This window comes from Ranitomeya imitator, chromosome 6 (genome assembly GCF_032444005.1).
Source record: "Ranitomeya imitator isolate aRanImi1 chromosome 6, aRanImi1.pri, whole genome shotgun sequence".
Lineage (NCBI taxonomy): Eukaryota > Metazoa > Chordata > Amphibia > Anura > Dendrobatidae > Ranitomeya > Ranitomeya imitator.
In genome coordinates, this window is record NC_091287.1 from 304694253 (window position 1) to 304719490 (window position 25238).

The 25238-nt window shown below is 41.8% G+C and overlaps 1 protein-coding gene across 3 annotated transcripts in view; it reads right to left on the minus strand.

Moving 5' to 3' along the window:
• FARS2 (phenylalanyl-tRNA synthetase 2, mitochondrial) overlaps window positions 1–25238 on the minus strand; it is a 616855-nt gene that overhangs the window by 357237 nt on the left and 234380 nt on the right. For all 3 annotated transcript variants that reach the window (XM_069730707.1, XM_069730708.1, XM_069730709.1), the window contains 2 exons: window positions 8541–8700; window positions 3157–3288 (listed from right to left, as the gene is read on the minus strand). In XM_069730707.1, coding sequence (XP_069586808.1) covers window positions 3157–3288; window positions 8541–8700 — 292 coding nt within the window. The remainder of the gene's footprint in view (window positions 1–3156; window positions 3289–8540; window positions 8701–25238) is intronic.

The window sequence follows — 25238 nt, forward strand, 5'->3', positions numbered from 1 at the left end:
GCCTGATGGAGTGACAGTACTTTCTCTAAAGATGCATGAAAACATTCACACAAGAAGATCATTTTATTTAGAGGGCATTTTGTGCCCATGCAATCAGATGTCCATTGTAGCTTAAAAAAGCTATGTAACCCTTTAGAACTAAATGACAGCAATTACAGCATTCGGCCTCTGCAAGAATACTATGTGCTTGAAAATATTCACTATTTCGATTATGTGGTAGAATTCTTTACATAAACATGCTTTTTCGTAACCTAATTGTGTCGGAACAGCTCAGGAAAATGAGACATCACATCAAAGACCATTAATTATGCATTACTGGTGGCTGCTATGCATGAGAAAGAATACCTTTAAGAAAATATTCACACAACTTTGACAGCTTTAATTAATTCATTCACCTTGTTTATGACTGAGAAGAGTACCTTGCATAGTCTGTCAGTTGATCATGCTAACTTTCACATATATTAGTACACTGCACTAAGCTACTGTGTTCCTATTCTGACTTTGCTTAGTCCCATTGATAAATGTATAGAGAGGTTGACAAGTTCCTTTTAAGGACAAAGTAAGATAGTTGGATACAATAAAGAGTACAGTTAAATAATTGAAAAAAAAAAACATTCGCAAACTTTTCCTTGAACATTAAACTAGGCAAAAACATTAGTTATTGTCTGTAGCTTTCCCTACGGACATGTAGCATGGGAGATCTCCACCAATTGTTCAAGCATCCTCCCTCCATTGGAATAGCACGTCCCATTGGCCAGTTACATGTTCTAGGGGCATCTGGTGTGATCACTATTGTCTTAAAAGCTTTCTGTATGAAAGTTACACAATGTCCTCAGCCAGCTAAGGCGTAAAGGCATACTGTGTCATGGCGGCCATAATACAACAATCAAAGGCGCAATGTATTCACAAGTATAACATCAAAGTCACAAATAACTTCCAAGCACCATCTGCTTGACGGTTTTGAAGAGGAACAGTCATGAATGCATATGTATACGCTGTAATTTTAAAACTTAATTTAAAACCCACAATTTATATTTCATTTAAATATTTGCATATATTACAGAATCAATCTATGCCCACGAAACACCTGTACCATTACTGATCCCCACACTTCATGCAAATTAGGACAATGATGTGACAAATCACCAAACATGTTAGAACTTCAAAGCCTGGTTGTTCAAGTATAAAGCCGTCGGAAATCTGGAGTATCTGTCTATATGTCATGAAAAAAAATGCACCTTCCCTTTGAACAGAATAGAGAAGAAATGGGTACTGTACATACATGAGCTTTATAAGGGTGTTCACGTTCGGTAAAGCGGACGGTCTATCTTCTCAGCGTTTGGGACCATGGTGTTGGGACAAGCATTATAGTCTCTTCATTATTTGTTACACTGCTATAAACTTAGCAGTGTCTGTGCTTGGTATTGCAGCTTTGTCACATTTCCAAAGCCACCAACCACAACTACATCAGGAAGGTACCAAAAATGAAACCACCGTGTGCTGTGTGGTAAACTTTCAATAATTACTGCAGATTTTAAAGTAACACAGATCGGCTAACTTTTACTGCAAGTTTCTGTGTGGACGCCCAACAAGATTTTAAAAGACCACACATTGCTTCTTGTCCTCAACATAGAATTTGGACTACAGGACTCATGATCGAGCATCCCGATGTCACACACAAAAACAATCTGGAAGCGTACGTTTATGGTTGAGCAGCACCTGGGAGATGTGCTAATTCTTTCAGGAGGTCACTCATTTTCTGAAGGCTTCCCAAACATTTCATGAGAACGGTGATGAGATGTTGGCTCTACCTCTCTGCTTCCAGTGTTTTAGGATTCAAAAACTGTGAAAAGTGCCATGAAAAAATCTGCAAAAAACTTGGTGTCAATCCAGCCTAATTTTTTGTCCCCTGTATGAAACCTAAGAAAATATGTCTTTAAAAATAAAAAAAAATAAGAAGTGCTGAGCTCAGGAAAATAATTTTCTAGATCAATCTCTTACATGGGATAGATCTAGTTACTATGGTGAGATGTCAAATACCCCTGCCTTATCAAAAAGCAAAACACAGAATATAACAGGGATAGTCCATGCCTGACAAAACGTTCTTCTGCATCTTGCGCGATATAGCTGTCCTTCCTCTATTACATGCTGCCTTTTGGTACAGAGAAAAAGAAAGACACAATATCTTTCTTGTCTGGCAGTCGGCAAATGAATTTTCTGAGATAAAATATCCACAATCCCTGTAATCTAATAAAATGTTTCCTTTATATCTGCTGTAGCCAATGTCTGACAAATATATTATTCGATAATCTAGAAATTCTGGTGCTACTTTCCAACATCATCAAGATAAGCATTTCACAAGGAGAAAACCAGACTACTGAGAAGAAGTAACCAATTAAGGGCCTATAATTAAACAAGTAATTATGGCGTACTATGCGTCAGCATTTAACCCTTCATACCCAGTGGGGTGCCTTTATGCCCAAAGCCAAAATGTCACCTTTTGGAATACAGTATTATAAGAGTACTTTCACACATACCAGAATAGTTGTGGATTTATGCCTGGACAGAAAATCTGCAGTGGAAAACAGTAGCAGTAAAGTGGATAACACATGAACAAATCTCATCGCTAAACTTAACTGCAGCGAAACTGACCTGCAGAGCAGATTGTTAAATGCTGGATGTTCTGTAAGCCAATCTAAGATTCTACAAAGCTTTTGCTGTCAGCAATAGATCAATTTGGTAGTATAAAGGTACCGTCACACTCAGCGACGCTGCAGCAATATAGACAACGAGCCGATTGCTGGAGCGTCGCTGTAGAGACGTCAAACACAGCAACTCCCGAACAATGCAGGAGCGATCCAGTGACGTAACGGTGACTCACTTATCGTTATCGCTGGTTGTTCGCTCCATGTAAAAACGTTACTGGCATCATTGCTTTTGATGTCAAACATGACGATACACGCCGACCTGACGACGAAATAAAGTTCTGGACTTCTAGCTCCGACCAGCGATGGCACAGCGGGATCCAGATCGCTGCTGCGTGTCAAACACTACAAGATCGCTATCCAGGACGCTGCAACATCACGGATCGTTGTCGTTCTCGTTGCAAAGTTGCTGAGTGTGACAGTACCTTAAGGTAGCGGGCTGAGTCCTTACCTGAATTTACTAACTTCTGCTCCATGACACCACATCCTAATACTTCCATCCATTCTCCTTGAAATTTGATCTCCAATTCGAAAGATGGATGAGTGAAGGGAAAGTAACAGTCTACCCATCTAATCTCCAGGCCTGTAATAAACAAAAAAAGAACTAAGTCTTACCCTTGACTCAGATCATAAAGATTTGCAAATTCTACATTTACATGAAAAAGTGCTCACGTCTCCAAAGAAATGCACTCAATTCATAAACTTTGTAAGTGCGCAATCAATCATTAGTCATGTTCCTACCCGTTTCTGGACAAAGAGGGTAAAACAAAAAGATCATGACAATAGCAGTGAGCTCTGAAATGGGAATCACGGGTAACTACTGAGAATATGTCTATATACAGTATTTCACGTGGCAGAATGTGCTATTGACAGAAACCAAAGCAAGACTGCAGGCATTCTCATGGCTCATTTCTCAGTATCGGGTCTAAATGTCACAATGCAGTTACAAAGTATGTAGAAAACGTACTGAAGACAACATGGATAGATCGATAGATTATCAAAAAACAAATGCTACAGGTTCTTCTCCTGCACTTGTTTGTGCATCCTCATCACAGACTTGACAGCACTTCTGCCCAAAAATAGTTAAATGGGGAGCACGTGACCAGATCTGTCCATCACAAATTAAGAAAACAACTATTCCAAGTGCAGTGTTTTTCAATTGGAAGACGCTGATGGACAGTCCTGATCAGATGATCCTCCATCAACTAACATTCTGAGAATGCAGGTCTACATGATTAGTCTCACACATCTAAAAAAAAAGATCTTAAACTATTTGGGAAATGGTATGGATAAAAAAGTGAAATAATGGAACTCTTGATAACACAGGTTTGATTAGGTCTTGCGTTCAGCAAACACAGCCAAACATCCTATCAACAGGCAAACATAAAGGACTACACAACAAAACAATTATTGAAAACATTGCTTCTTGGTTTACTTGTGAGGTGCCCCACCACCCTGTGTGTTGGTGGAACAAAATTGGAGAGGCAGTTTTGATATAAATTGATTATTATAGTATTTTTCGGACAATAAGATGCACCCCAAATTTTGGGGAGGAAAACAGAAAAAAAATATTTTTTTATAATAAAGGGGTCTATCTTATAGTCCAAATTTAAGGTATCTTACTTGGGAGCAGCAGCTGTGGAGTGGGGTCACAGGAGGCATGGTCCCTTCCTCGAGAAGCTGGCAGCAGCAGATGTGAGTCAATGCAGCGGGCCCTGGGTGGCAGAAATGAGCGCCCCAGCAGTGCGATGCAATCGCCCCGGTGACGGCAGTAAGATAGAATGGAGAGCATGGCTTTCCCGGCGGCCATCTACCTGATGCCTTGGGCATCAGGGAAATGAACACCGAAGGCAGCGCTCGCTTGCCGCCGGGAAACCAATGCACTCTGTTCTGCTTCACCACCAACACTGGGCCTGCAGCATTGTACTGCTTCTGCCACCGCCAGCCTCTTTAGGAAGGGACCCTGCCTCCTGTGATCCCGCTCCACCACCACCGCAAACCCCTGGTAAGCTACATTTGGACTATAAGATGCACACCTGATTTTTCCACAAAATCAGGGGGGGGGGGGGGAGTGAGTCTTATAGTCCAAAAAATACAATAGATGCAACAACATTTGGCATACCAACAGAACTGACTCATTTTGTGTTTATTAGCTCTGTGTATACATCTTCGTTATAGTTTACCATTAGAATTGATTCCAGTGATGTCTCTCTTGCTGGGCTTCCTGCTGTGGTTTTTCATAAAATCCCTTTTTTATCAGCAGGAGATTAATCACTAGAGGACTAACAGTGTAAATTAAATAAAGAAATTGAAAAAACAACGTGCAGTCCCTCCTTTTTTCAATAACAAGCCAAGGGAAAGCAGACAGCTGAGAGAGGCCAATATCCATGGACTTTCCCAGCCTATTAATATCAGTTTGCTTTACCTATTCTGGTTATTAAAAATGATGGGCCCCTAAAAAAAAAAATGTGGGGTCCCCCGTAATTTTAATAACCAGTAAGGTAAACATTTAGGGGATGATATTAATAGACTGGGGAGGTCCATGGATAATGGCCCCTTCACAGCTTAATAAGACCAACCTTCAGCCACCGCAGAAATGGCACATCCATGGCACTTAGCTTAGTTATCACCGATTGCCCTGCTGCATTGGCAATCAGGGTAATGGTTTTGCATAGTTGATGTCAGCAGCTGTCGCTAACATCAATCCCACAGGTTAGTAATGGAGAGGAGTCTGTCAGACACCCTCATTACTAACACCATAGTCAAAAGAAATAAACACACACACACACAAAAGTCCGTTATTTGAATGAAACCCTCCCGACAATGTCCCTCTTTCACTCATTTATTAAAAAAAATAATCATCACTAATCCATTGTAGTCCAAACGGTTGTCCCACGATGAGCCCCGTCTTCTTGGTTCAGAGAATGAAGATCCATAAACTGGAGCAGCAGTTGCTAATGGGTCTCATGCTGCACTCTGTGAGACCCGACTGCTGTTAACTGAGATGACGTTGTTAAGATTACCTCAGTTCACAGGTGCCGGGTGTCATGAGAACTGCACAAGGACCGAAATGATAAGCAGTGATGTCACTGCTCATCATTCGCGCTCTCCTTTTCCCTGTTCATATCGTGGCTCACAATCTGAATTACCTATCAGCTTGTTTTTGGAGTGTGGTTATAAACCAGAAATCCACACACACACAGGCAGAACATACAAACTCCCTGCAGATGTGGTCCTTGGTGGGTTACAGTGCTATCCACTGAGTTGCCCACACTAAGATTGGAATAAGCATTCCAAAGTTTTTGCCATGTTAAGTGAATCATCAGATTTGAAAAACTGGGCTGTCAGGAAGATGAAAACCGGCTCAAGCAGTTAGGGCTTCCTTGGATGTAAAGTTATAGGCTAGTCTCCAAAACCCTTTGTCACACTGTGAAAGCAGCTGTACTGAGACCTGATTGCTGGCATTTCTGAGCAATATCTGCACTGGTTTACTGGATCATGTAGCCTAATCCATTTTAGAAGATGATCCTGGCACTTTCTGGACTTTCTTGCGTGTCTTGAAGCCTTGTTTACCACAATAACCCCACTCCTTGTAGTTCCTAATGATTCAGTGAATAGTTGATTTATGGGTGGTGTGTATCCATGGAGATCTCCGGGAGTCCCCGACCGTGGAGGTTACATTTTCCATACAATGTGGCGAAATAAAACATGTGGTGAGGTTGGTGAAGACTCTTCCATATGGGACTGTGTTGGGAAGAGACTTGTCCCTGTTCCGGTCCCTGTGGGAGACCAGGGTTAACCATCCCAGGGTGAATGGTATTCCAGGCACAGAACCCGAAGATCCTGAGTCAGGGATATCTGCCAAAGGGGTCACCAACCTAGGGACAGAGTGTCACCCCAATAGGTTTCCCCTAGAGGTATTGGCAGGAGATGTCGAGGATACCCCATCGATTCCCGAGTTGGAAGTGTTCCCTGGTAAGTAAGGGACAGCTCAGCTCAAGGATCCCACTCTGACCCAGGCACGGGAAAGAGTAATCGAGGTAAATGGGGTGGCTCAGCAACCAGGTGTGTAGACGGTATTCCTACGTATGCCAATCAACCAGGAGTTATTATACAGGGTGGATAAAGTCCGAGATGAGGTGGTAGAACAACTGGTAGTGCCCGAATCTTACCGTTGGGCGGTGCTCGAAACGGCTACCACCCACATGCTGGGAGGGAACTTGGGGGTCAAAAATATGCAGGAACGCATACTGCAGCGTTTCTTTTGGCCTGGAGTCTACGCTGAGGTCCAGAGGTACTGTGATACGTGTCCGGAGTGCCAACTAACCTCACCCACCGCGAACTACAGGAGTCCATTGGTGCCTCTGCCCATTATAGAGGTACCTTTTGAGCGGACATCAATAGACCTGGTAGGGTCAACAGTAAAATCCACCCGGGGCCACCAACACATATTAGTAGTCGTAGACTATGGCATCCAGCACCCGGATGCCATTCCGCTTTGGCACACTTTGGCTAAGCTTATCGCCCTGGAGTTGCTTGCCATCTTCTGTCGCCTTGGGATACCGAAGGAGATCCTCACTGATCAGGGGACTCCTTTCATGTCCAAGGTAATGAGGAAACTGTTAAGGCCCCTCAAGATAAAGCAGTTGCGCACGTCTGTGTACCACCCTCTGACCGATGGGTTAGCTGAGCACTTTAACAAAACCCTAAAGTCCATGGTCAAGAAGGTGGTTTCCAAGGATGGAAGGGATTGGGACATGTTGTTGCCCTACTTTATGTTCGCCATTCACGAGGTACTCAGACTTCCACGGAGTTTTCACCCTTTGAGCTACTGTATGGCAGGCATCCTAGGGGTCTGCTGGACATAACTAATATGTGGAAGCAGGAACCTACGCCACATAAAAGTGTGATAGAACATGTGGCCAATATGCAGGACTGGATCACAGCGGTCATGCCTATCGTAAATGAGCACTTGGTGGATGCTCAGGCAGTGCAGGGCCGCGTGTATGACAAAAAGGCCACGGTCCACTCCTTTAAAGCTGGAGATCGGGTTATAGCTTGGTGCCACCACCAAAAGCAAGCTTATGGCCAAGTGGCAAGGGCCATATGAAGTTCGGGAAAAAAACGGGGGAAGTAAGCTACTAAGTTTACCAGCTTGGGAAAAGAAATCCTGAACAGTTGTATCATGTCAATCTGTTGAAAGCATTGAAGGACCGGGAATGTTTGGTCACAGAAGCGACCACAGTAGTACAAAAAGTGAACCCTTTGTCACAGGCCAAGGACAAGAGAGGTAAAAATAGGAGACACTCTCTCGAAACAGTAGCGATGAGAGGTGCGGAAATTAGTAAAAAAAAATGCAGATGTATTCTTGAAATTATCCGGTCGTACCTCCGTCATCCAGCATGATATTGTCACTGAGCCTCATGTAGGGGTACGAATAAAACCATACCGGGTGCCCAAGGCAGTGGCCTGTGTTGTATGCGAGGGTTGCTATGTGTCACTATGTGTCCCCAAGGATGCGCACAGCAAAGTATTGAGGCAGCGGGAGTGCATTGCAGTCACAGGTATAGCTGTGATTGCAATGCAAAATAAAAGTAAGTGTTCATCTTGGGCAAGCTATTTGTCCAAGGCAGATTTTAGGAAAACCTGCCATGGGCTTTTATTTTTTAAGAGACTACAGGATGGTAGTGGGGCAGTCCGTTTCCTCCGCCGGCCTGGGTTTTCCATGAGGCCTATGGACACAGGTCCCTTGTAAAAACCCCTGGCTCAAAGGTTTAAAAATACTTTGTTTTAAAAATGCATCCTTCTTATCTAATATAAATTATCTGCACATACCTTCACCAAACAGATGAGTAATTAGTTTAGAAAGTGTTTGCTTTAGGTGATACTCCAGAAGTTTCATGGCTTCAAGTGTATGGCTCTCTTGTTTGCTGGATGTGCGAAAACCATTCTCAAACAATTGGAATGCATCATTATTTTCAACTTTGGCAAAAAGCTATAAGAAGAAGAAAAAAAAAGAAATTATTGTGCTGTGATAATGCTTTATTCATGGCTTTTATTAGTTTAACTGCAACATGCAAAAAAATCTAAATTCATTTTTGTCCAAACACAGCCCCCTGTTGGCCAAATATACATTTGAGGTTTTGGAAGGTAGCCAGACAAAAAAAAAGATCACAATATAACGTATGGAAAGTATTACATATGATAAGCTATAGCTATTTGCATGGTGGAAGAGGTGACATGCTGGTAAAAAATGCCATCAATTCATGTCTTCAGAGACCAGTGAGTGACTGTCAGCAGTGGAGAGGCTGTCGAACAAATTAAAAGTAGAGTAAGGTTGCTTGTTTTTTATACATCTGAAGCTGCTATTTTGATTGACTTAAAAGTTGTGTTCACAATTCCACATTATGGGGGATAACGTTCCGATTGCTGGGGGTCAGACCACCGTGGATCTCTCCGAGATCCTACAAATGGAGAGGATGTTGATCATGCGCATTGCCACTCCATTGACTTTAATGAGAGCAGCGAAGAGGAGAAGGTGCAGTGCCCAGCAATTTTAGGAACTCCAAATAAGAATAAATGAAGCTGTAGTGTGCATGATGGAATATTTTTTTTCCCACTACCCTATTCCTATCAAGATTGACGTTAATAGTATTGGACAAGCCCTTAACCAGCCCTCAACAATAGGGAAGATTTCCAAAGTTTCAAAAGCCTCTGTAGATCATATATATGAGCTGAGATTTGTTAATCGATGTACATAAGAAAAAGAAGAAAACTAACAGGCAACTGTTATGAGCAAGCTTGTTTTCTTTTGCATGCTGGGCTGTCATTTTAATTTATACTGCTTTTGGGTACATACTGTATATTGATCACTTTTTAATGCCATGTGGGTAACTGCTGTGGCTGAAAAACCTTAAATCTGGAATTTTGACTTTCTTTTTTTTTTGCGAATTTTATGGACATCCTGCTAACAATTATGTGTATTTACTATTATTATTTTATTCCTTTTTTTTTCCTTTTTTTCCTTTATATTTAGATTAACCAGAGATAGCATGATCAGTTATCAATTGCGGCCTTCTTTGAAGTTCAGCTGAGCTTCAGCCCTACCAAAATGTTGGTGATGGAGGCCTTCAACAGACAGACTCCCAGCTGCCATGGCCTCCCATCGGTCGGGGTCAGTGGGCAACAGCGAGTGCAAGCACAGGCGATCATGCTGTTTAAGTGCTGCTGTCATTGATTGACAGCAGCATGTAAATAGTTAAACAGCAGCGATCGCGACTAATGCTGATCACTGCTGCTATTAGCACATACCAGCTATGCGTTACAGCTGGCACTGCTCTGTATGGAGCGTGTACAACCCCTGAGCCTGCTCCATACACGGGTACTTGGACTGTGATGCCCATATGCGGCTTGGGGGATAATATAAAAAGCAACCATAGAGAACTTACATTCAGTTGTTCAATTTTACTGCTGTGTCCGCTACAAAGAAAATGTTATATGTTATATAAGGCCATATAAAAAATGGCCGTCCATGTACCAGGTATGCCAGACCGCCTGTATAATTGTGACTTCTCACGGAGGCCCAACTGTATCATGTGCCCCATTAGGGCTGATGGAAATAGGTGTTCTAGATCAGAATTGCTCACACTGTGATGCCCCCCATATTGTTGGCGAGGTGCAGCTCACAGACATGACTTGGCAGATGTGACTGTTACCCAGTTTTTCAATGGCTGCAGTAAGTATGGTTTAGCAACATATCTGACTTATTCTCTACCAATTTTATATTAACACAGTTTAGGAAACACATAGTAAGAAAGGTAAAATGAGCAATATTGGAATTTTGGCACTGAGTTGTACCACACATGGGGAGATCCAAGCATCACCGGGGTCTGTCCGGCGAGAAGGGTTGATAGGCCCTGTGCTAGCTGGCATAGTCATCTTGTTGGTGGGTAGCCTGGGGAGATACAGTGAATTGTGTGGCAATGATATGGTGCTATTATCAGGAAGCTGAGAAATTGCAAATTTCAAAAGTCAACTTTGATTCACTAGTATGCTTATGAACAGAAGGCTTAATTAAAATAAAGCTTTTCAATTATTTATGTGAAGATTCACATGTGGGAAAGAACATTACATTCCTTTTTTAAGAAGAGACTAAAAAAACACGTTGGCATAGAAAAGAAACAAAGAAATAAAAGGCATATGTCCTCTAACATACATGGGATAAAAGGAAAAATGTGATGGATATGGGATGAAGCACCTGTACTGTGAGTTATTAGAATATTACAGTCACAGCAGAGTTCTGTGTCCATAAAACACACATGGCAATTACTGGGGCACAGGGTAGAACCTAAAAATGACCCCATTCTGACAATAGCAATGTGTGATCTGAGAGCAGTACAGTACGACAGTAACATCAAATGGCATCTGGCACTAGGCTGTTGCTATGTAATCTGACAGCAGCATGATGTAGGGGCAGACATTCTGATTCTAGTGATGTATCACTTAGTTTAGTTGTGACAGAATCACAGTTTTCTCTGCTGCAGATCTAGCAGTGCTCAAATGCTGAGCTCTGTATAACCCCGATCACACCACTGATTGGCAGCTTTTGTGCACATTGCATATTGACAGAAAGCTGATAATTCTTGGTGGGGGTGCAGTTGGACCAGGGGACACTAGACACCTAGTCCTCTAGTCATGATCTCCTCCTGATACAACACGGATTGTATTGAAATAAAAACACACAGCCCAGTAATTGACACATCGCTGGAATCCGTGTCTCAACCCATACAACATGGTGCTCTCAGATTGGTAGCCTTTTTACCCTGCCGGATTATCAGGAATTGAGGATTTTGGGGAATGCTTGTTTTTGATCATTGAGAAGTGTAGATGCACCTTTAAGGCTTTTTACACTGGTCATTCCTGTGGCTGTAAATGACCGCCCATCTGCTATAGAGAAGCCAATCGGTCATTTAATTGCCCATCTGAATAAGGTTGACAATGTTTCCAATGCAAACAGAGCGATCGCTAATTGATTATTCTGCATACACAGACAGTCGATGTTCTCGGCAGCACACACTATTTACACAGGACTTATGTGCTGCTGAGAATGATAATTTTTAATTCAGTTTAAAAATCAATTTAACATGGTGATTTGCAGCTTGTTTACACTAACCGATCAGCCTAAGAATACTCGCTCTCAATAGTTGCACCCGTAGGTCAACGTGGTTGAGATTTATAGAAGTCTCATGCCCGTTGAACTTTTTCATTATGCAGCATAAATTGATCTACAGTGCCTGTTTCAAATCCTTAACATGTCAGTTTTTGCAGATTTTGCCACTAGAATTGCATTAGATGTGGAAAATCCACAGGTAAAAAAATGCAGATGCGTTTTTAGTAAGCAAATTGCCTCTTCAGAGAAAAAGAGGACTTGAACTCTATAGCGCCACCTGTTGGAAGTAGCGATCCTACAAGTCACAATCAACCCTTTAACGAGTCTTGCAATATGACTTAGGATAAGAGCCAAATCAGAATCAAATCAGGCTACTGGCTCTCATCAGTGCGAAGCATGAGAACAGATTTGGCTAGGTGAGAGGCTCTGGACTGAGGTCTAAGGGGTAAGGTTTCTCTTTACGTAGAGTGCTATACCAGCTCTGGCTTGTCATGGTAAGGAGGCTTATTCACCGTACATGTGTTTTTCGTGCCTTTTCGCTGGGGAACCCACTAACAACGCATGTAACTTGTCAAAGCCAAATACCAGGAAGTATAAAAATCAAAGCAGCTTTATTTAAAACCTGACATACCAAAAGAGGCAAAAACTATTGAGTCAAAAATGCATTTAAAAAACGCATTCAGAAATGCAATGAAAGAAACGCAACTAACCTCATTTACATAATAGGTGCAGAAAATCTACAACATCAAAAACTCACCAATCACTCATGGGAATGAAGTCCATTTACACCAAGATTCCCATGAACACGCATTCCTAGGAACACTAGATCACAATAATCTTGCACTCTGAACAGGCTGCAGATCACCTGACGAACAAATAAAACATTTCTTCATGGAGTGAACAGTTCGTCTTTTGTGCTCCACAAAAAAAAAAAAAAAAAACATTGTTCTAGCCAGCACATCATCCTGTGATTTCGACTCCTGCTTTATCTCATGGTAAATAATGGCATATTACTTTCAGATATTGGTTGTTGGTGGTCTAATTGCCGCAACCCCTCTGGTACATCTGTTGGAGGTCACGGGCTCAAAAAGCCTATCTCAGACAGACTTGTCGCGAGCCATTACAGCTGGCAGATTCCATTGGAACTCTGGCCTTCACCCTTTAACCCCACATAATGATCTGGTTTCACAATGGGGCCCACTAGATTGCTTCCACAGAAGGGCTGCAGGCAGGAGGAGTGAATCAGAGGAAAGAAAGGTCATCACACTTGTTCAATACCAAAAGGTGACATCAAGGACAAAATCAGAGCACAACTTGGTGGTCAAAATACAAGTCAAAGTCAGAAAATTGGATGAACCAGGAGACACAATGAGCAAGGACTACGGCTAGGGCTGTAGTCCAGGTAAGCAGAACTAATTGACCGGTAATCGAAATCAGTGGCTCAGGAATTTAAATAGACAGCCCCCCCGAGGGTTCTCAGAAAGGAGTAATTAACCAAATAGCAACCCCATAGTGTTATGATAAGGTAATTCAGTACCACAATGGACATAGAGGTCAGAGCACATACAGTGACCTGACAATAACCCAAAAACATAGAACGAGCTCTGAGACGTGGGAACTCTGCTGACCGCAATCCCTAATCCTTTCCAACCACACTAGAGGCAGCCGTGGATTGCGCCTAACGCTCCCTATGCAACTCGGCACAGCCTGAGAAACTAGCTAGCCTGAAGATAGAAAATAAGCCTACCTTGCCTCAGAGAAATACCCCAAAGGAAAAGGCAGCCCCCACATATAATGACTGTGAGTTAAGATGAAAAGACAAACGTAGAGATGAAATAGATTTAGCAAAGTGAGGCCCGACTTTCTGAACAGAGCGAGGATAGGAAAGGTAACTTTGCGGTCAAAACCCTACAAAAACCACGCAAAGGGGGCAAAAAGTCCCTCCGTACCGAACTAACGGCACGGAGGTACACCCTCTGCGTCCCAGAGCTTCCAGCTAGCAGGAAAAAACAAATAGACAAGCTGGACAGAAAAAAACAGCAAACAAAATAGCAAAGTGGAACTTAGCTATGCAGAGCAGCAGGCCACAGGAACGATCCAGGAGGAAACAGGTCCAATACTAGAACATTGACTGGAGGCCAGGATCAAAGCACTAGGTGGAGTTAAATAGAGCAGCACCTAACGACTTCACCACATCACCTGAGGAAGGAAACTCAGAAGCCGCAGTACCACTTTCCTCCACCAACGGAAGCTCACAGAGAGAATCAGCCGAAGTACCACTTGTGACCACAGGAGGGAGCTCTGCCACAGAATTCACAACACCATAGCTCCCTGATTTAGCAGCACCAAATGTCCAAGGAGTAAAATAAGACCATAACAGTCAAATGGCACCCACAACAAAGGTGTAGCCCTGACCAGCAGCTGAAGTCTAGACATAGAGGACAGGAACTGGCACATATGTTACACCCTCGATCCTCAGAAGGATGGGGCCACAACGCTAGGTAAGCCCTGATGGTCCACATGAATGAGGATAGCTGAGAGTACTGCTGTGTAGGAGAAAAAAACAAAGGGGCTTACACTTCTATGTTCTCCAGGATCTAGAAATACTCTAAATGTTTTACCATAACCTAAACATATGCGATTATGTTATCAGATGGGCTTAAAAATATAATTCTATATGTATAAGCCATAGGCTTTTCAGAGTTATCAAAAATTCATCTAGATATGTTACCAGTACAGTATAACTTGTCCTGGAGAACATATGAAAAGCTATAACATCACCATGGGCAGACAAATCATTTCTGCGTTATGTGGCGCTGAACATGGGACCCTCTTGCGATCACATTTCTGGCTTTTCGTACAGGGCATGGGTCCTGAAGCTACATGCGACAACAACCATGCATATCTATTCTGATTTGCCAGTCGCTGCTTATACTTGTAGTGATCTGATCTTCAAGTATCTATTTACACAGGCCCAAAAGCAAGAGTAACACACACTGCTTGCATGCATTAGTTGTCAAGCATCCTAATCATTACCTACTTGGGCTTGTCTCAGTATTAGCAGACAAAATCCGATTAGGAAAAAAAAGACTGTTCAATTGTTATTAACTCTCAGAACATTTTAGCTTTGCTTCATTCCCCTTTCCCCTGCTGCGCTTAACAAATTTAATTACAACGTGAGAACCTCAACACAATGTTCTAGAATGAATATTAAGTATTCACATTATTAGAGATATTTCAGAAAGGTGCATTCGCATTGTGTAGAAAAGACAGTGCTCGGGGAGTGAAGATTATTGACCTTGACATCTAAAAAGGGTTTCCTCTTCTGCATTAAAACCAAGAAACCTCCTAGATACCATGAGATTATTTACAGACAAGGTGTACTATATAGTGTAGGAAATAAGTATTTGATCCCTTGCTGATTTTGTAAGTTTGCCCACCGACAAACACATGAACAGTCTATAATTTTAAGGGTAGGCTAATTTTAACATTGAGAGATAGAATATCAAAAATAAAATTCAGAAAACTACACTGTATAAATTATATACATTTATTTGCATTTTGCAGTGAGAAATAAGTATTTGATCCCCTGCCAACCATTAAGAGTTCTGGCTCCTACAGATCAGTTAGACTCTCCTAAACAACTCGTTACCTGCATTAAAGACCACTGTCTTACATAGTCACCTTTATAAAAGACTCCTGTCCACAGACTCAATTTATTAATCAGTCAGACTCTAACCTCTACAACCTCTTTTTTAAATAATTGTTTTCTTGTTTCTACAAGACTACGGAGTTCTCCTCCCCTCCTTATGAGCCATGCGCACAAGAGCCGTTCTATGCAGCGAGTCCACATTGGACATTTCCTTTCTGAATCCTGCTCATACAGGTATTATACATACGACCAGGTTTTTAAATACATCAGATAAGGATTACATACATTAGTTAGGACTGCTCTAATATGGGTATATCTTGACGTTTGGTACAGTGGCTTAATATACAGTACAAATTTTGCAAAAAAACGTATTAACCAAATACCCTGTGTTTTTCCATCTTTTTACTAGCACTTGCTGTTTACTGTGATTTTTTTGCAACAGAGTATTTTTTGGTTTTACTGTGCTTTTTTGTGTTTTCAGTCTCTTGGTGGTGTGAACATGTCCCTACAGGCTTGTTCACTGTGCGCATGGCTCATGTGTTCCTGTTTTAAAAAACCTCTAGGACATGGGCAAGACAAAAGAGCTTTATAAAGATGTCAGGGACAAGATCATAGACCTGCACAAAGCTGGAATGGGCTACAAAACCATAAGTAAGATGCTGGGTGAGGAGACAACTGTTGGTGCAATAGTAAGAAAATGGAAGAAATACAAAATGACTCTCAATCAACATCGATCTGGGGTGCCATGCAAAATCTCACCTTGTGGGGTATCCCTATGATGAGGAAGGTGAGAGATCAGCTTAAAACTACAGGGTAAACTTGTTAATGATCTCAAGGCAACTGGGAATATAGTCACCAAGAAAACCATTGGTAGCACATTACACCGTAAAAGTTTAAAATCCTGCAAAGCCCGCAAGGTCCCCCTGCTCAACAAGGCACATGTGCAGGCCCGTCTGAAGTTTTTCAGTGAACACCTGGATGGTTCTGTGAGTGATTGGGAGAAGGTGTTGTGGTCAGATGAGACAAAAATTGAGGTCTTTGGCATTAACGCAACTCGCGGTGTTTGGAGGAAGAGAAATGCTGCCTATGACCTAAAGAACACCGTCCCCACTGTCAAGCATGGAGGTGGAAACATTGTGTTTTGGGTGTGTTTCTCTGCTATGGGCACAGGACTACTTCACCGCATGGGAGAATGGATGGAGCCATGTACCATAAAATCCTGAGTGACAACCTCCTTCCCTCTGCCAGGACATTAAAAATGGGTCATGGCTGGGTCTTCCAGCAAGACAATAAACCAAAACATACAGACAAGGCAACAAAGGAGTGGCTCAAAAAGAAGCACAGTAAGGTCATGGAGTGGCCTAGCCAGTCCCAAACCTTAATCCCATAGAAAACGTATGGCGGGAGTTGAAGCTCTGAGTTGCCAAGCAATAGCCTCAAAATTTTAATGATTTAGAGATGATCTGCAAAAAGGAGTGGACCAAAATTCCTCCTGACCTGTGCGCAAACCTCATCATCAACTACAAAAAACATCTGACTGCTGTGCTTGCCAACAAGGGTTTTGCCACCAAGTATTAAATCTTGTTTGCCAGAGGGATCAAATACTTATTTCTCACTGCAAAATACAAATACATTTATGTAATTTATACAATGTGTTTTTCTGAATTTTATTTTTTATATTCTATCTCTCAATGTTAAAATTAGCCTACCCTTAAAATTATAGACTGTTCATGTCTTTGTCAGTGGGCAAAATCAGCATTGGATCAAATAATTATGTCCTTCACTGTACAGTAAAACTAACTACCAGTTACTAATTTAAAGGAGTTGGCCACTATTTAATAAGTCCTTTTCATGAGAACTAACTGCCATAGATAAGCTTTTTCTAAACAACTTTCTTTCTCAAATTCTTCTGTAACCTGAGATGCCCTCCTGGTCATATTATTTCTGTCTGAGAATCTTCTGATTTCCTGTGATGTCACATCAGAGTTCCCAGAGTTCCTGACTATAGAGTCTGATGCGCCATCACAATCATGTGACTTTCATGCGGTATGTGTGTGTGGGGCTGTGTTCAGCAGAGCTCACTCACTGCTTCTGTGCATACTGCATACAGCTCTTCCATCTCCCTGCCCCTTTCTCCCTCCAGAGTACCATCCACCCTGTTACAGCAGAACATGATTAGTCAGTGAAAGGGAGTAGGGAAAAAAACTTTATTGCCAAGACTGGTGTTACGGTGCCTTCTATCAACTCTCCTTATTGTATTCATACTTATGACTGCTGCGTTCAAGTAACTTGTAATCACTTGCAGTGAGATCAAGGCTGTTGTTATGTCTTACCAGGGCAGCCATTAGGGCACTACTGCCCTTACTGGTGTATATGGACCAGTGAGAAGAAGCATAAGGGTGGAAGCCTTTTTTTTCTCTCACCGGATTCCAGGGGCGTCACACATCTCGGCGAAGGGAGCTTTCCTGGAGTTCCACGGCCATCAAATCAAAATGAAACCGTGACTGTGACTTGCTTTTGACTGCCTCTGTGCAATGACGTCATCAAGTAGGCACCAGTATTTACGCAAGCTGGATACCGGAAGTAGAGCTGCAGGGTATCATATGAAAAACATTTTTTCTTTAATAAAATGAATTAAATGGGTGTGGGTGGAACAAATGATAATGAACTGAGTATGAGGGACAGTAAATGATGATGTATGGGAGTTTAAATAATTATGAATTCAGAGTGGGGGACAGCAAATGATGATGAATTGAGGGTGGGGGACAGCAAACGATGATGAATTGGGGGTGGGGGACAGCAAATGATGATTCATTGAAACTGGGGGTTGGGGGAGAAAAAATGATTATGAATTGAGATGGGGGATGGGATACAGCAAATGATGAATTGAGACTGGGGGCTGAGGACCAGCAACTGATGATGAATTGAGGGTGGTGAGAACAAATGATGGATTGAGGGGAGTTCTGTTTCTGTGTAGGGTGGTAGAATGTCCCTTTTTTTCTTCACCTGGCTTAGGGTAGAAGTTGGGGACAAATTGGGGAATGTGCTCTGGAACAAGGAGACATGTCCTGGCTGGAAGAAGTGATGTCGGTCTGCGCTGCATGAAGAAGAACTAAGATGAAGGACTTCAACTAGACACTTCACTGGTGAGTCAGTATGCTATCTGTACACTTACACTATATACAGAGTTCCTGTGTATAATGTCACTGCTGATCCCTGTATTACCTGTACACTAATGTTATATATAAAGATCCTGTGCATAATGCAACTGGTGATCCTAGTTTAACCTGTACACTATGTACTATATACAGGGCTTTTAAGTATAATGTCACTGGTGATCACAGTATTACCTGTACACTATATACAGAGCTCTTGTGTATAACATCACTGGTAACCACTGCACTACTTGCACACTGACACTATATACAGTGCTCCTGTGTATGTCACCGGTGATCACTGTATTATCTGTACACTGTACACTATATATAGAGCTCCCGATTATAATGTCAATGGTGATCCCTGTATTACCTGTACACTATACACTATATACAGGGCTCCTGTGTATAATGTCACTTGTTATCACTGTATACCTGTGCACTATACAGTATATACAAAGCTCCCGTTTATGTCACTAGTGATATCTGTATTATCTATACACTACACTATATATACACAGCTCCTGTATATGTCACTGGTGATCACTATAATACCTATACATTTACACTATATAAAGAGCTCCTCTGTATAATGTCACAGGTGATCACTGCATTACCTGTTATGAACTGGTGGTTCAGAAACACAATGGACCTGGTGGTTAAGAGCAAACAAAGTGACCTGATAGTTACTAATAACATAGAACGAGCTCTGAGACGTGGGAACTCTGCTGACCGCAATCCCTAATCCTATCACACCACACTAGAGGTAGCCGTGGAGCGCTCCTGACCAGACCTAGGCGCCTCGGGCACAGCCAGAGAAACTAGATAGAAAAATAAGCCTACCTTGCCTCAGAGAAATTCCCCAAAGGAAAAGGCAGCCCCCCACATATAATGACTGTGAGTAAAGATGAAAATACAAACACAGAGATGAAATAGATTTTAGCAAAGTGAGGCCCGACTTACTGAATAGACCGAGGATAGGAAAGATAGCTTTGCGGTCAGCACAAAAACCTACAAACAACCACGCAGAGGGCGCAAAAAGACCCGCCGCACCGACTAACGGTACGGAGGTGCTTCCTCTGCGTCCCAGAGCTTCCAGCAAGCAAAACAAACCAAAATAGCAAGCTGGACAGAAAAAATAGCAAACCAAGAAACACAAGCAGAACTTAGCTTATGCAGTGAAGACAGGCCACAAGGACGATCCAGGAGAGAGCAAGACCAATACTGGAACATTGACTGGAGGCCAGGAACAAAGAACTAGGTGGAGTTAAATAGAGCAGCACCTAACGACTTAACCTCGTCACCTGAGGAAGGAAACTCAGAAGCCGCAGCCCAACTCACATCCACCAGAGGAAGCTCATAGACAGAACCAGCCGAAGTACCACTCATGACCACAGGAGGGAGCTCGACCACAGAATTCACAACAATTACCTGAACGCTGATATTATATACAGAGCTCCTGTGTATGTCACTAATGATCGCTGTTTTACCAATACACTATAATCTATATACAGAGCTCCTGTGTATAATGTCATCGGTGATCACTGTATTTCCTGTATACTATATAGAGAGCTTCTGTGTATAATGTCGGTGGTGACAACACACTGTATAGTATATACAGAGCTCATGTCACTAGTCATCACTGTGTTACATGTGGACTAGACACTATCTACAGAGCTCCTGTGTATAATGTCACAGGTGATCCCTGTATAACCTGTACACAATACACTGCTTCTGTGTAATGCGACTGTATTACCTATACACTGACACTATACACTATATAGCATATACAGTGTTCCTGTGTTTATTGGCACTTATGGTACTATTAATATTGTGTTTTTTATTAATGATCAGTATTGTAGTATTAGGTCACTATGTGGTCTGGTCATGGTGTGGCGGTACTTGTTCCTTGTATGTGGTATTGTTCGGTCACTATGTGGTGGTAATATAAGATCTGGTCATGGTGTGGATGCATTTCTTCCTTGTATGTGGTATAATGGTATGTGCATACGTTGCGGATTTGGCTGCGGATCTGCAGCAGATTTGGCCCTGCAGATCCGCAGCAGTTTTCCATGCGTTGTACAGTACCATGTAAACCTATGGAAAACCAAATCCGCAATGCACATGCTGTGTAAAATTCCAGTGGAAACGCTTCGGTTTATTTTTCACAGCATGTCAATTCTTTGTGCGGATTCCGCAGCGTTTTACACCTATTCCTTCATAGGAATCCACAGGTGTAAAAGCGCAGGTGAATTCTGCACAAAATCTGCACGTAATCCGCAGGCAAAATGCAGGGCGTTTTACCTGCGGATTTTTCAGAATCCACGTGGAAAAATCAGCAATGTGTGTACATACCCTTATTCGGTCAATATGTGATGGTAATATGTGAGCTGGTCATCGTGTGGCTGTATTTGTTCCCTTGAATGTGATATTATTGATCATTTTAAAAAAAGTATGACACATTTCCTTAAAGAAATATAAATAGAAATATATCTAAAAGGAGTATTAGATATTTTAACATTTTTTAATAGGTTACACTAGAATAGGGCCCTGCCAAAAGAGTTTACCTTGTCGTGGTGCCAGGCTGATGGCTATGTATATAATATGGTGTTTGATGGGAATAGTTAATGTGCGATTGATGGGGACGGGATGCAAAGGTGAGATTTTTCCAAGAGTGGGTGGTGGGACTCCCTTACACAGGAGTAATCTGAATGTTCTGGACTACTGGTGTGTGAAGTGTAATGACAGCCCGCCCTACAGACAAAATGGTGAGGGACAGAACACCAGAGCTGACAGTGCTAGGAGAGGGGGAAAGATGATAGAAATGATTATAAGGTGACACAGCTAAACTTAGCTGTACTGCTCTTTCCCCTCACATGAGCCTTATCTGAAAAATGTTAGCCATCCTGGCATTCTAATCATGCAAGAGGTTAGACCAGGAGATCAGAGCTGCATCATTACATCTCACACAATGAGAAATCTGCTCTAAGCTATGGAGAGGACATGTTCTTTCTTTTAAGCGTTTCTACTTGATTATGATTGGTCAGCATAATGTAGAGAGAAGTGCATAGATAATATCTCCATAAAGAGATGCAAAATTTAAACAAAAACATTTTATTTCACTCCTAACCGCTTAACGACTGTCGATACGCATTGATACAGCGGCCTTTAAGTGTACTTATTAACTCATTGCCGTTTTAAAATAGTGATTGGGAATAAGGCTGTAGGGCCTCCCCAGAGTCAGAAAATCTCCGGGTCTCGGCCACCCCAAAGAACGTGACGGATGTTCCAGTGAATAACGGCGATCTCCGGGTCTTGGCCACCCCAAAGAACGTGACGGATTTTCCGGTGAATAACGGCGATAAAATAAAAAAAAAAAAATGTGCCCGCTACTCCAACTACTGTATGTCTTTCTTTTCTGACATGATATACATGTCGGAAGACAGAGAAATGATGTCCTCCTCCCCCCCCCCCCCCCCCCCCCGAGACCCCACAGTGTCTCCGCCTTCTGGACCAGGCCCTCCTGATACATCCCCCGGCCTGACGTCATCTTCCTGGAAAAAAGTATGGCGGGTGCAAGTGCAGTGCGTCTGTCGAGATCTGCGGGCTGGTGCCCAGCAACAATAGGACATTTTTCCTATTAGTTCCATTTGATCACTGTAATAGACCTATCGCAGTGATCAAAATAAAAAAAAATAGTAAATCAAATCCCCTTTTGACACCCCTTTAGTTACATAAAAATTCTAAGATTTTTTTTTTTTTTTAAATGTCATTCTCTACAGTTGAGCTTATGGCTGGGGTGAGAGTTGTGTTTGGGTTTTTCAAAAGTAGAAAAAAAAAATGACGATATGATGACTAGGTGTTGAGCGGAAGTGCTGGCTACTCTAGTTTGCATCGGGTGCTCTGGTATGCATGTTTCTTTTTGGGTGTATAGCAGCTGCAAAATATGCAGGCCATGGACTTGAGCATGTCACTCGAGCACCCACAATATTCGGTGCATACCTGAGCACTCACTGCAGACTGGAGTAGCGAGCACTTGCGCTCAACACTAATGATGACATATTCACTATTAAGACCTAATGTTATCAAATTCTGTGTCGTACACGTGACTTCAAAATGCTCACTATACTCCTGGATAAAATCCCTGGAATTTTGAGTTCCAAAATGGTGTCACTTGTGAGGGATTTCCACTGCTTAGGCACATCAGGGGCTCTCCAAACGCGACATGGCGTCAGCTAAATATTCCAGCAAATTTTACATTCAAAAATCAAAAGTAATCACTATATAATCAAAGATCATTCAATGAAACAAATTTTCACTTTATTAAGACACCAATAAGGACAAAAGTACATTAACCCCTTAGTGACGTGAGTTTCACATGTTGTTTCGTCACTCCCTGACGAAGCAACGTGTGAAGCGTGTTGGAGTGTGGCGGCACCAGCACATGCAGCATGAACTCCGGTTAGTATTACCTATTCCTTTATCTACTCCTATGGTAAAGCATATCTTTATATTACACTAGATGGCAGCCCGATTCTAAAGAATCGGGAGTCTAGAATCCATATATACTTTATTTATTCAAATGTAAGAATAATACAATTAATAAATAATAGTAAGAAAGAACAAAAATAATAGGCAGTATATGGAGAAAACACCAAACAAAAGTTCAAAATTGGTGTGAAAATGTCACTGAACCACTTCACAACTAAATATATATAGTTTTGGTAAATGGTATTATCATTTTTTTTGATGAAATTCGGCAGGAGCTTGAAGAGCAACGTCACTGGGCCCGCCTCCACGCAGTAGAAACTTGCTGTGAGGTAAAAATTCAAAAATCACACCAAAATGGCGGGCGGAGTGTGTCACAGTACGGCACGTTTCTGATTGGTCGCTCGCAGCAGGCGGCAACCAATCAGACACTGGATACTGTTGACGTCACTTATCTCCGGACATTAGCTCCGGACATTAGCTCCGGACATTAGCTCCGGACAAAGCCACGGAAGTTGGCACAAATTGCAGGAAGTAGTATTCTAGGCAATTATATATTAGATTGCACTTTGCACTTTTCTTACTTGCAATGGTGCATATAAATGATCAAGATTATTATTGATTGTACCTGTGGTATGGAATTTTGGGGCAATAAATAAATACAATCTAAATGACTATTACTAGATAATATATATATATAGTAAATTGCAATTTATACTATTTGAAATTATATTCGATGTGTTCATTGCAGTCTAATTCGTTCATACTATAGGTTCCAATCTTTGAGATTTAGATTTGAAATATACTGGTTTCTAATAGTGCTGATCTGCTCCCTTTGGTTTTTATTATATCTCTCTTTTTTATCATGTCTTGTCAAATGTTTTAATATACTTTTGTCTTTCTTTAATAAAATGAAAATTTGTTACATTGAATGATTTTTGGTTATTCAGTGATTACTTTTCAAGCAGTTTTTTTCTTTAAAAGTGTTGTGGTGTCTGCTTGAACTTTGTATGATACGGATACATATACTTACCTGGGTATCAACTTTCTCCTTATTTTCTGGTTTAAAGTGCATTTGCTATTGTTACCCTTGTGAAAATAAAAAAGGTTTGGTCTAAAGTAAATTTTTTGTGAAGAAAATTAAATGTTCCAAGAATGTTAACATCAGTGATCAGCTTTCGTTCAGCTGGTTATTAAAAATAGGGGGGCCCCACGTACTTTTTCCATTTATTTATTTATATTAGTAAGAAATAAATGAAAAAACATTGTAGGTTCCCCCCCTATTTTAATAAACAGCTTAGTGAAAGCAGAAAGTTGTGGCCTACTGCCCCCAGCTGTCTGCTTTCCCTTGGTTGGTTATCAACAATGGGTCTATCCATCCATCTTTCATCCAGCCATCCATTCCACGTTTTTTTAGGTAAAGGACTTAAAATAAGAGAGAAAAAAATTAAATAAGATTAAAAAAATACATTCATGATGTAGAGATCAAAGTGGGGGGGGGAGGTGGAGGTGAAAAAAGGGGAGGGAGCCCAAATTTCTTTTTGCATTTTTATTTTACCAAGCTTAATTAGGCGCAGCAGATTAATATTCGGTTCAAAGTCCATGTTCGGTACCGCACACAGCACAGGGTATCCGGGACACATGGCGAACATTAACGGTTTTGTGCGCCAATCTGTATAGTTATTGAATAAATTAAAAAATGGTGTGCTGTCTCCCGTAATTTTCATAAACAGCTAAGGGAAAGCAGACGGCTGGTGGCTGATGTTAACATTCTGGAAACGGGCCAATAGCATAAATGTTCCCAGGCTATTAATATCAGCTCACAGCTGCTTCCTTGACCTTTACTGGTTAATTTAGAGGAGACCCTTGAAAAAATGAAATGTCCCCCCTATAATCAATAATCAGCAAAGGCTAAACAGACAGCTTTGGGCTGATATTAACCCCTTCCCGACCTGTGACACAGCGTATGCGTCATGAAAGTCGGTGCCAATCCGACCTGTGACGCATATGCTGTGTCACAGAAAGATCGCGTCCCTGCAGATCGGGTGAAAGGGTTAACTCCCATTTCA